This window comes from Trematomus bernacchii, unplaced genomic scaffold (genome assembly GCF_902827165.1).
Source record: "Trematomus bernacchii unplaced genomic scaffold, fTreBer1.1, whole genome shotgun sequence".
NCBI lineage: Eukaryota > Metazoa > Chordata > Actinopteri > Perciformes > Nototheniidae > Trematomus > Trematomus bernacchii.
The window spans coordinates 2,549,732-2,562,369 of record NW_022987582.1 but is presented as its reverse complement, the minus strand read 5'-3'; the positions used below and the strand labels follow the sequence as shown (position 1 = coordinate 2,562,369).

The 12,638-nt window shown below is 41.6% G+C and overlaps 1 protein-coding gene across 4 annotated transcripts; it reads left to right on the top strand.

Annotated features, from left to right (window-relative positions):
• Positions 1 to 545: 545 nt before the first annotated feature.
• Positions 546 to 11,799, top strand: esrp1 (epithelial splicing regulatory protein 1). Of its 4 annotated transcripts, none has more exons than XM_034127220.1 (16): positions 546 to 882; positions 1,241 to 1,402; positions 1,573 to 1,689; positions 2,052 to 2,163; positions 2,653 to 2,796; positions 3,279 to 3,333; positions 3,476 to 3,586; positions 3,720 to 3,852; positions 3,973 to 4,015; positions 4,287 to 4,606; positions 5,342 to 5,566; positions 5,879 to 6,119; positions 7,313 to 7,493; positions 8,680 to 8,821; positions 9,291 to 9,380; positions 10,419 to 11,799. In XM_034127220.1, the coding sequence occupies exons 1-16, from the start codon at positions 751 to 753 to the stop codon at positions 10,551 to 10,553; spliced, it is 2,343 nt and encodes a 780-aa protein (XP_033983111.1). In that variant the 5' UTR covers positions 546 to 750; the 3' UTR covers positions 10,554 to 11,799. The 4 variants fall into 4 exon arrangements, with proteins under 4 accessions (XP_033983111.1, XP_033983110.1, XP_033983114.1 ...); XM_034127219.1 differs by having other exon boundaries at positions 5,879 to 6,131; XM_034127223.1 differs by having other exon boundaries at positions 5,879 to 6,131; positions 9,291 to 9,413.
• Positions 11,800 to 12,638: the final 839 nt, after the last annotated feature.

Below are 12,638 nucleotides of genomic sequence, written 5' to 3'. Positions count from 1 at the left end.
AAGTGCTTTTTTATTCAGAGGTTAGGCTGATAAAACACAAACATTAATAAGTTAATATAATTCAATTAATGAAAACATAATGTTTTATTAAATTCATAGCATAGCACAAACTTACTTCACAAACAGAATGAACTACCCACAAATAAAAACAAGAGGGGATCTTCCATTTTCAATATAGGCTACTTTCAATATGCTTATACAACTTTATTAAATAATATTTGTGTAAATACAAGAAATTCCTAATAGGAATTATTGAATTATTTAAGAGCACGTGGGTACACTCCTTTTTATTCTTCAACTAGACCTCACCCTTTTATCATTGATACCTGCAGGGCCCCGTAAATTGTTAATCAAAGAGATACTCTAATTAGTCCTACTTTTATACTGAAAAATATGCAAAGAAACGTATTGATATTTCGGTCCTCCATGGTCTGCCACGTCCTAATCTGCAAACCACCTGAAGGAGGGAGGGGGCAGGTAAAGAGTCACGTGGTCACACAGGTAGATGCAATACAAAAACGGGGCACGTTCAGCCATTACTCGGAGATGGTGACTGCGGGAGGTTTCACGTTAGATTTTACAAGCGACGAAACTTGGATTTACGGACTTCACCTTTGTGCTCAGGTGTCACAGTAAAGGTGTTTATATACATTGGCTCCCGCGTGTTGACTTCGCAGGTGTATCTTCAGTTCCTGCCTTTTACTTTTTGTGCAGCATTGGATAATTTTTTTCGGCGGTGTTTGTGCTCAGATGACGGCGCAGGTAGACTACCTGGTGGTGTTTTTCACCGCCACATCTGGCGCGAGTGGAGAGCTGCTGGGATCCGACGAGAAGGAGCTCGTGCAGTTGGTTTGGCAGCTGGTGGATGTAAAGAACAAACAGGTGAAACTTTATTATTTTTTACAGAGAGTTATTGTTAGTATAAATCAGGAAATGTAGTGGTAAACAACTCAAGTCGGAAATAGTCTTCAAAACAAACTACAGACGTTTATAATACTGTTGTAAACATCTATGAGCTTAATTTAGGCTCTTAAATTGTTAAGTAAAATGGGATGACTAATATATTCTCATAAAGCTGTCTATATTTAAAACAGACTCCGACTCTGTTATGTGTTAATATAAATGTAATAAGAGTCTCTATTACATACATGTAATGTTATTTATTCAGGCTTCAGCTTGTGAGTTTCTATGAGAGCTTCTGTTTCTAGACTAACATGTTTTTTCCTCTTCTCTGAACCAGTTGGGCAAGGTGAATGAGATCCTGATTAAGCCTGACCTCTCAGAATTGACAGAGAAAAAACAGGAGGAGGAGGATGTGGTGGAGGAGAGTGTGGAAGAGGAGAATGGATCCGGAGCAGATAATGTCTCCACAGCCTCAAGTTTTGAGACAGCATTAAACCTGGTAATAACCTACCTTAAATCGTTACAATAAGCAGCATTATACCTGGTAATAACTTACCTTAAGTCACTACAAATAATGTTTTTTTGTTACATACTAACTGTGGAGATGCATGAGGATATATTGTCAGCATTTTAAATTATTTTCTAAATGTTTAATGCCTCGCCTTGCAGTTTCATCTAGAACTGTCAAACGAGGTGAACAGCGCGGGCGCAGGCACGTCGGTGTGTTTGTGTACAGACGGGCAGCTCCACATCCGCCAAGTGATTCACCCCGAGGCTGCGAGCAAGGTGAGCTGAATGGGTGAACGCCTTGCAGCCAGGGCGGATGCTCTGCAGGAACCTTCAGCGCTAACACAGTCACAAAGAGATATGTTGTGTCAGCACTGAGCTCCTGGTTGAATTGAAATGTACAGTGAAAGTTGCTCTAGAGCCAAGAGCCGCTCAGGAAAACCTGTCCAATGACACACGCCCATGCACATACCACCTACACAATGAAGCTGATAATATTTCCCTGAATGTCTTTAACCTGTAAAGTGTAAGACAGAAATAATTCACCTGGCATGAGCAAACATTGATATGATGGCAATAAAAAGGCAGCTGTTGAAGGGCCGCTGGGTAACATCCGTTTCTTTAATGTCTCCCCTCTTCAGAACATCCTGGTCCCAGACTGTTTCTACTCTTTCTTTGACCTTCGGAAAGAGTTCAAGATGCATTTCCCCTCATCTGACCTCAAGGCTTTGAATGTACACATCATGGCAGAGTGTATCCTTCATTATTTCACTGTAAATGTGTGTGTAATATTAATAATGCATTCATGTATATATTGGATTTTATTTTTCGGTTATTCGTGCCCAAGTATATCTTGATATTTTGTGCCCCTATATCGCTGAGAAACACGCATTTAGAAGTTTGTAAGCCACGGGTGTTGGCTGCAAGACTGGAGGTTTTGAAATGCAAATGCAAATAGGGAAACAATGGCAGCACCTTACTCAGCGCTCAGTGAGCGAGTGTGTGTTTAGCCAACAGGGTAAACCCCACACACCCACTGAAACAGGATAAACTAACATCTATGTGTGTGTTTCTCTTTTATCACTTGCCCTTTTTTTGTGGCGTTTCCATTTTTCTCAAATGTTTCACCTGTCACATAATCACTTTGTACACGTATATCAAAACTTTCTTGCTGTCTCCGAACTGTAAACTGCTTTTATTTGGCTGTTCCTTGTTTACTTTCCTTGACTGCCTCCCCCACAGCTCTTAGTATGCCTGTTGATGTGCCCCCCATGTGGGATCCCTCATCCACACTGGATCCCTCTGCCATACTGACCGCAGAAATAGCTGTACAGCAGGTCCAGATTATGGGCAGCATTGTCATGGCCCTGCTTTCTGAGCCATATAGTGAGTACCATATATGACTTTACACAAAGGTGGAATATTACAGACTTGTCATTGAGTTAGGCCTCAAAGCTTACTGTGTGTGTGTTGACAGGTAAGATCAAGTGAGCAACAAAAACATTGTTTGAATGATATTTAAGGAAACAGAAAATGAATCAACAGTTAATTTAGACATTTCTCATCAAAAGTGCTAATTATTTGTTGGTCTCAGATTCTCTAATGTAAGTACTTAAGTGCTCTTTTTTGTCTTATATGACACTTTCCTCAAATTCTTTGGACATCTGACATAGCAAGCTATTTGAATAGGTTGCTTTAATTTAAGGCATTGACGTTATATGCCAAACAATTAATCAATAAATAGGTAATAGATGAAAGATTAATCTACAAATCAGCAGTTTGCTCTAAATGTAATTTCTGTTGAAGTACAGGTCAGTTTTGGTGTAATTTGTGATCTCATGTTTGACTCTATTGCTTTCCCATTACAGGCCACACATTTACTAACCAGGAGAGAGTTAGTGAGAAGTTTGAGAACGGCACTTGGTAAGTAAAGTTTGCTCAAGATAAATATTCTTGTTGTTCTATGCCTCTGAAATCAACTCCAAGTTCCACGTCTGCCGTGCTAATGTCTCTGTGTGTGCGTGCTTCTTCTTGTGTGTGTGCTTCTTCTTGTATGTGTGTGCAGCAGTAAGATGGAGAAAGTGTGTGACAACTCAGTGATCAGAGCCAGAGGGTTGCCCTGGCAGTCTTCTGATCAGGACATCGCTCGATTCTTCAGAGGACTCAACATTGCCAAGTATGTTGGACCAATATTACCAGCACTCTCATTTATGAATTTTGTATCTTTAAGTAAATGTAATATACTAAAAACCTGCTGTTGACACAAGGCTCAACCCCCTCTCTAATGCCCTGTATGTTGTGTTGTTTAGAGGAGGGGCTGCATTGTGTCTTAATGCTCAGGGGAGGAGGAATGGAGAAGCTCTCGTTCGTTTTGACAGTGAAGAACACAGAGACCTGGCGCTGCAGAGACACAAACACCACATGGGCAACAGATACATAGAGGTAACCTGTCTTAATCCTTAAAGTCTGCATGAAATAAATGAATCAGCCACTCTACCTATATTAATCCAATCAATTGAGACACAGAGTCTTAACCTTTGTCTTGTTCCTTTCTAATGGCAGGTTTACAAAGCATCAGGAGAGGACTTCCTGAAGATAGCAGGAGGTGAGAAGATATAAACATTAGTAAAATTAGGTTTGGTGTTGTGTACACAATATAATTTGACCATATTAAGTCCTGAAGCTCTTGGGTGCCGTCTGGTTTAAAAGGGAATTTACTGTTATGAAAATCAACACCCAAATTATTATCCAAATAACAAAAATGCAACCAAAAAAACACACTGTTTGGAAAACTTAATGCTGTTGAAAACCACACTGTGGTCATTTTTATTTGTATAGTTTTAGTTAAGGTGTCCCTGTGTCCCTGTGTGTGGCAGGTACGTCCAATGAGGTGGCGACGTTCCTATCCCGGGAGGACCAGATCATAGTGAGGATGAGAGGTCTCCCCTTCATTGCCACACACGAGCAGGTGCTGGCCTTCTTCTCCCCGGGGGACGGCCTCAAAGAGACGTGTCCGGTCAGCGGAGGGGTGGACGGCATCCTGTTCGTACGCTATCCAGACGGGCGTCCCACTGGCGATGCTTTTGTCTTATTCGCCTGCGAGGAACATGCCCAGTGTGCTCTGAGGAAACACAAGGAAATCCTGGGCAGAAGATATATTGAGCTGTTCAAAAGTACAGCAGCAGAGGTCCAACAGGTATGTCAGGGTGTGCGCCTTGATGTGGGTGTGCGTCTTTGTTTGTCTGTGTGCAAAATGCGTTTGTTAGCTTAATTATGTTAGCTTTACATGTGTCACTTCATTTTGTTCTGTCTTGTTTTCCTCTTTGCTTTCTGAGGGTAAAAAGAGGGTTTTAGGGAATATGTGTTAGTTTGTGTATGCACACAGCAGGGAGTGTGTGGGTGTGTTACTTTTCTCCTCAATTAGTTGTTGGAGTTGGGTTTGTTTCCCTTCAACAAATACTCTGTGAAAGGTTATTAGTCTCTTTCTCTTTTGTTGGTCTTCCTCTGTCTTTCTCCCTCTCTTGTGAGTTGAAAACACGTTGACTCATTTTCTTATCTTGGCAGAGTGATAAGACCACAGCCCAGAGCCATATCTATGCAGAGGCTTCACCTCGTACGATCATGTATGATGGACTGAGAGGTTTTATTGCTCCTCTTTAGAAATGCAAACAAGCCAGCGTTTGCCTGAAATTGCGTGGACGTGGACATGTCTTTGTTGTACACAACATTTCTGCAAAAAGTTGGCCAATACTATATCTGTCTTGTATACACTTTCTTGATTTTAAATGTAACTATTAATAGCAAGTGTGTATTATGGTGTTTAGTGAACACATATTTTGGGTAGGGGAGACAGGCTACACTTAAATCAGTTTGGCCTCCTTGACTGTTTTTGCTCCAGGCAGATTATGTAATTTATGTTTGTGTGTTTTAGGTGTTGAACCGGTACTCTTCGGCCCCTCTGATCGCTGTGGCCCCTGCCCCCTTGGTGTCCATGCTGCCCACAGTGTCTCTCCTGCCCCCTCCTGGTGGTTTGAGAGACTGCCTGAGGCTCAGGGGGCTGCCGTACACAGCGAGCATAGAGGACATCCTCACCTTCCTGGGCGAGTTTACACAAGATATCAGACCACATGGCGTGCACATGGTCCTCAACCAGCAGGTACATGCAACAACCGCACTGACTCACATTCTCTCCGACTAGGTTTTCACTACATGATTAAAAAAACAAAAACATGTATTACCGCGATAGTAAATTTGGAAAAACAATCAATAGTGCTACCGGTGAATTCACCTTTAAACGATTGGGGGTGGGAGATTAAGCAAGAGCGGAAAAACAGAAGTGATTTAAGAGGCGTTTTATCATTATCTCCAAATATTACCATGTGTATTATTAACCTGTTATCAATATCTTACTGGTAATTTGCGACACCCCATCTCTAACACAAAGCGTGACCTCTGACTGTGTTTCCAGGGTCGTCCATCAGGCGACTGCTTCATCCAGATGACCTCAGCAGAGCGGGCGATCCACGCCTCACAGCGGCTCCACAAGCACGTCATGTCCAGCCAGCGCGGGGCCAACAGCCGCTACGTGGAGGTGTTCCCCTGCAGCGCGGAGGAGATGGGCCTGGTGCTGATGGGAGGCTCGCTCTCACACACACATACACACACACACACCCGGAACAGGAGTGGGACAGGGCTCAGCCCGCCGCCATGTAAGTCAAGACGTAAGTGCCGCTGGGAGCTGGGGGTGCTTCGGGACTGCAGGGTAGGTGGGCTCCTGCCCTGGGGGGCAGGGTGGCTGGGTTTCCTCCAATCTAGTACTATAGGCGGGTCTGACAAAGAGAGGATAACAAACTGTGTGTGTGTTGGTGTGTGTGATTGTGTGTGGTACCTCCTTGTAATTTAGTTTGATTCAATTGCCCATCTGCATGCACCGAGAAACCTCACGTGTTAACTGTTATTCTACCTTTTCCCCTGTGTTGTTCACACATTCTGATTGTAGTTTATCTTCTTCAGTGGCATGTTTGTTAATTGATCTTAATTTTACCACTTTACCACTGCTTGATCATAAAGATCTGACGGGGTTGGAGAAGTGTAGCGACACAGCTACTCTGTAAAACGTCAACATGGCTTACAACTCTCCAGCCTTCTCAGATTGGTAGTGGTGGTTTGTGGGATTCAGCCTCAGTAGACCGGCACACCTCAGGTGTATGCGTCTCCTGTGCTTGACCAATCAGTGCAACTGTGGGTAAGGTGTGCAGAGCTGAACGCTGTTGTGTAGAAATGTCTCTTGTTCTCTGTGTCTGTAGTTCCTCCCCATCATGCACTGGTGCACTCCTAGTTTACAAAAAGAAGCTCAGTTAAACAGAGGTCTAATGTGTGGCCGGTAGTGACTGAGGATATGATTAAACAACAGGACATTTGATTTAAATGAAAGCTTTTACTTACTATACTATACAAACTTAATTGCACACAAAGCCAGTAGCTACAGTAAATCAATGAAAAAAAGGTAACAAAACAAACGCATCAAAATGAATTAAATCTGGGTGCACAAATGTAACTAAACGTACAGTAAGAAACGTTAAACTTTGGAAGCAGAGCTGTGGAAAAAAGTTACGGACTGAATATCATTTAAATAAGGAGGCACCATTTATCAAAATGCAGGTCAGTACTGTATATTTTCCATAACAAAAAGGGTACTTTCTGTACTTCCTTAATTTTAAATACATCTGAAAAACCAACTTTCATAAAAGTGGCTTAGTAATGGTGGTCATTGTTTGCTTGTTTGCATGAGCGCCTCTCTCAGAAACAAACAACGACCAGACTTTATCATCATGACTCTAAATCTATTACTGTTTGTCTGTTTTTAACTATTTCTCCTCTCCCTCGGTTCTCTCTGCTCCAGGTTTATCTCCACCCTCCTACTCCTTCGGCCACGCTCAACCCGTCATGTCCTCAGAGGCGGCTGCTGCCCTCTACCCTCAGATTGGTCAGATGCTGCTGGCCCCACGCCCCCTGCACCCAGGACATGCATACTACCCTGCCTCGGCTCAGCTATACATGAACTACGCAGCCTACTACCCAAGGTAAACAGCGATGTTACAGGTGAACAGAGAGACAAATGGGGGCCTTTCAATACAGCCCTTCATGTTATCTGATTCCTCGGTCTAGGACTTCAGACTTTCACATGTATGAGATCCCTCAGTTATCTCAATATCTTAAACCAGTCCTCAGATTATTCCTAACAAGGACCCCATGACTTATTATTTTGTTTTCTGCATGATTTTATCATGACAAAAGTGTGGTTAATAGTTTTGACAAATGAAAATGAAATACATTTGACTAAGAACTCTCATAGCAGGAGATCTTAAATGTTTCAGAATAAAGATACTTTAATCAAAATAACAGGGTTGAGTTCAAGCAAAACAACCAAAACTTAACTGGTTTAAAAAGGTTCAGTGCTTTTCACCATGTAGGATATACTGCCGTGATGACATTTTCTAATCAGACATGCTTTCAAATTCACTTTCTGTGCTAATCACAAATCAAATGAACCACTTGAGGGTTGTTAGAGAAAGATTTAAGAGCTGAAGATCCTGTCATTGTTTATTTGTTGGCTGTGTGCTGATGAGTAAGCGAATAAGAAACCAAACCGGTTTTGTTTAGATCTTTGATTTACTGAACCTTATGTTTGCTTTTATAATGGTAACTAGAAAAACATGCATGCAATAAAGACATAACATATACTGTATTTAATTGTATGTTATGTATATTGGAGAGCCCTTTAAAGATTCAGTATTTTGTCACTGATATTCAATTTTGCGTTCTACTTGCACATTTTCCCTGTGACCTTCCACAAAGACTGCATGTTATGTCAACTGCTTAAACATTGATTTGACTGCAATCATTTGCAATAATACCCTAGTGAAGTGTATTTTATATATCTGGTATTTTATTGTCTCCATATCCACCAAAAAGAGTGTGGAAAAGAGGTGTAGTTTTGGTTGAATTGTGTCTTGACAAGGAGAAGGTTGGGAGAAGGTCAGTTAATAACTGAACGCTGTGGTATCAAAGAACTTGGTAAACTTCAGTGACCTCTGTTTCTGCCTGGTTAGCCCTCTCTGTCATTGAGAAAACATTTATAGACGACGCCCAGAGTTACTCTCAATCTCCTGAAGCGTATCTGCTTTGTTGGCTCAGAGACATGCAGTTTTCAAGTTTTTTTTTTTCTTAGATATTTTTATGATAACAGTCTGCCTTGTCTCTCTCCAGTCCACCTGGCTCACCCACCGCTCTAGGTTTCTTCCCCACCCCCTCCTCGCTGTCCTCCCAAGGGGGGTTGATGCGCATGCCAGCTCTGACATACAACAGCAACGGAGTCAAAGACCTCATTAATGCAGTGCAGGGATACCAGGTAAGAGACTTAACCATATATGCTTAATAACTTCATACAGTTCCTACATGCAAATCCTCTGTGGCTTCCTAGCTCACACACATCGCTGCAGGATCTAAGTGTTGTATTCAAATCTTCCTCTGCTGTGGGTGTGTCTTGTCAGGCATGCACTGTGTTTGCCCAGAGGCTATCAAACTAGTTTATCCTGTCTCCTCTCCCTGGTTTGTCACACATGCACTACTGCTTGCTTCGACTTGAATCGGAGAAACTTAACTCTCGTTTTAACTTGGAAGTGCGTGAAGGATCCCAGGGATATGTGAAAAAAATATATATATTAAATTAAGAGACATGTGGAGTGAGAATGTGCAGTTTGTTTTTTCACTCTTTCATGCTGGAATTAAAAGGTCCTTGTGGCCTTTAGGTTAGAATCTATGGTTGTTTGTCACTCAGCCCCTGTCTCTGTCATTCCTCCCCCTTCATCACACCACAGTATACCCCAGAGGAAGCTCTCATGCACGCCCACGGGGCTATGCACGCTCACGACCCGACCGGGACATTGCTTACACAGCCCAAAGAATGGGTGTGTATTTAAGGTGTCTAAGGCAGGTGGCAGGTAAGGATTGGCTCAGTGAGGGGTTCAGTTTGTCCGTGGTTGTAGCTGCGGCTTGGGTTTCGAATGGTCATCGGGGAAACGGGGCTCAACAGCAACATTCCCTATGCAGACATAAGTGCTAATCACACGCAGTAGCAATAATGGACACATTCTCGGTTTGGGTTGAGTGGTTAGAAAAAAAAATTGAATTGAATCAATCCCTGGTTTTTCTCTTTAATTGTTGTGGCTTTCATCGCAGCGTGATCGATCTGATACAGGCTACTACATTTCTGTCCTCTGTTATTTATTGGCTAAAGCGATAGCCAAGAGGATTAATTGACCGTTCCTAAACCCCTCCAATCAGTCATTTTCAAATGGTAGCTAAGCTGTGTTATAGCAGACCTTTAGCTTTGGATTTCTGTCTTTCTTTACTCTGTAACTCATGAGTTAAGAAGATGGTGTTTTTTTTAAATCATCTTTCTTAAACAAAAACACCACAATAAAAGTGTGAGGGTTGGATTAGACACTGTTTATCTGCTTTAATATGAGTTGCAAACGTTAGCATGCCCGGCTTACTAACGGAAAAAAAAGTAGAGGCATAAACTCATATACAACTCCAAACTGGGTCAACTTTGATTGAATTAATAAAGCAACTATGGCTCAGCAAAGATTAAGCATTTTGAATACTGCAACTGCTCTCATTCGTGCTTCCAACTAGATTTTCTCCAACCCCAAGTTGGGCTTATGGGTATTGTAGTATTTAAGCAGTAGTGCAAAATGCTTGACAGGCGTAGCAACAGTAACTAAGGGGTGCAGGGCTTAATGAACGGTCGGTGGTGGTGGTGATGTAGTGAAATAATGACGGGTAATAACAGGTGTAGCCTTGAGGTGGATGAGAAGGTGATGGGTAACATCTGGTGCTGGTGTTAGGGCTCTGTGTTTGGCGCTGTTACAATGGGATAATTCTCTTCTCTCTCTCTCCTCCCCCTTCCTCACCCCAAACCCTCCTTCCTCCCCCGCCCCCAGAGTCCCGCAGAGTCCATGTCTCTCCTGAGCAGCAGTCTGATTGGTCAGTCCAGCGGAGGTGAGGCTTCTCTCATGTCCCTCTCCGGTCTCATGGCCAAGCCAGGGGGGCAGTACCTGGACCTGACCCTGTTGTAGGGTCACAATTTAACAAAGGTCATGTGACGATTTGTTATATGTCAAAGACTTGTAATGTAATGTATTGTTAGGTTTTTAAAAATAGTCTTTTAGATGTGTTATTTATATCTTTAAGATCAGAAATTAATGTATTTTATACCAAAATCATTGTGGCCATAGCCCAAAAAAATAGCAGTTTTGTCTTATATTGCACAGTGTGTATTTTAAAAGCTTTATAGAGATTTTTTTACATGTAAGAATATTATAATCATGATGATATATTTGCTAGCCAAACTTGAGAATTATGACCTAGTAGCTACATTTTTTTCCAAAAGCTTCTCTGTGAAGAGTGAAAGTGTGCGCGAGTGTGTTTTAGTGTGAAAGAGATGAAATTGAGTATTATGCATGGCTGTGTTGATACGTCTTAATACTCAATCTGTTTATGCAACTCATTTAATGTGTTTATATACACTTGATACAGTACACAGTGATTGTATTGGAAGCTTTAGTGCATGAAGAAGTTAGTAGTACAACTTTTAAGATGTTTACATAATGCCAAATATCAATGCACTGCTAATCAATAAGACTACTAATGAATATTATAGCAGTATCTTCGAATGATAACATATGTTACACTGTGAGTTTGTCCAAAAGTCAGCCTTCACTTACAAAATTGTGACATCTCGCACTCATTACCCCCTCGTTCCCTTTATATCTGCCCTATACGGGTGTGTTTCCATGTTGTGAAATGCCTATGTTGTCTTGCCCTTTGTTTTTTACTCACATTTGAACAGAGGACAGTCCCACTTCTCTGTAACATAACCACAGGGTTGCATTCTTCAAGAAGACTCATGTCACAAGCTCTCATCTTACTGATTGAATCTCAGGAGCCAGAGGTGGTTTCTGACCAATTTAATTACATGTTTTGCTCAAATAAGACCACAAAGATGTTATCAGGCCATCACACTTTCCTTGTCTTCTTTTCAACATCTATGTGGGGGATGCAAGACAGGTTTCCCTGCAGAAATCGTTTTGCCATTTCTCTTGTTAGCTGAATCATTTGGAGAGTTGATGGAAAGTTGAAAAGCAAAGTAACAATGAACACCTCTGACGTGTATATTGTGAATAATTAACTTCACTGCCACTTTTGCCCTGTTTGGGCTTCATGTTGCTGTACACACATCATACAGTGGGAGTCCTGCTCAGGATGTCAAGCTGTGTCAATGCTGAAACAACAATAAATATAACATGTGAAGTCTGCCAGCTATCAGGTGTTTAATTTCACGTTTTGCCTTTACTCCACCTTGCTGTGTACTTACTGTGTTGGCTGTATTTTGGGAGGGTTTGTGAAGGAGCACAAACACACAGGTGTAGTTGTCTGATGACAGAATGTTGCTGGAGGCCAAACTGTGGTAACTCCCTCACGCCATCCTCCGTGATTACTGCTGCGTTTCCCACACACACACACGCACACACACAGACACAGAGGCTCTGGCAAAGAAGCTATTGTCCCTCAGACACACTAAATTATCTGAGAGGATGGCCCTTTTTTTTTTAAAGAATGGAAAAGTAAAGAAGGGGGAAAAGAGAGAAGGAAAGCAGACCACGTCATACCCCCTCAGGGCAGATTTGGCATTGTGTAATACAATCTTGTGCACCCCACCCAACTTGATCTCTTTTAAAAACACACACTCCCACTCAAACACTGCCTAAACCGACATAGCAACACCATTAATATCATTACAACAAAGCCCAACATACTTTTTTTCTCTTGAACTTTTATCTCCTCATTGACTAAGATTTAAGTGGGAAATTATGTGAGAAAAAAAAGCAGCTCAGGTTCAAAATAAGTTGTTTCTACAAAACTAATCAAAAATGGCTTTTTTGCATGACAAAGTGCAAACTCTGTGTAACAATTAAGCCTCAGTTTAAAGGTGTAATTTGCACAATTCAAGTGCAGTTTATAAGATTCAAAATATTGAGTCAATGAAAGTTATTTAAACTATGATGTATAATACAAAGGATATAAGGAGCTGCTGAAAAACGATTATAGGGATCTTTTTTTTTTTTTCTCTACGGAGGGTTCTCAGATATATTTTTTTGTTC

What these genes read in the sequence shown, in the direction of transcription:
- esrp1 (XM_034127219.1), top strand. Translation starts at nt 751, where the DNA reads ATGACGGCGCAGGTAGACTACCTGGTGGTGTTTTTCACCGCCACATCT. An exon ending in TTGAGACAGCATTAAACCTG is followed by an intron (nt 1,403 to 1,572) that starts GTAATAACCTAC and finishes CTCGCCTTGCAG; the next exon opens with TTTCATCTAGAACTGTCAAA. An exon ending in ACCCCGAGGCTGCGAGCAAG is followed by an intron (nt 1,690 to 2,051) that starts GTGAGCTGAATG and finishes TCCCCTCTTCAG; the next exon opens with AACATCCTGGTCCCAGACTG.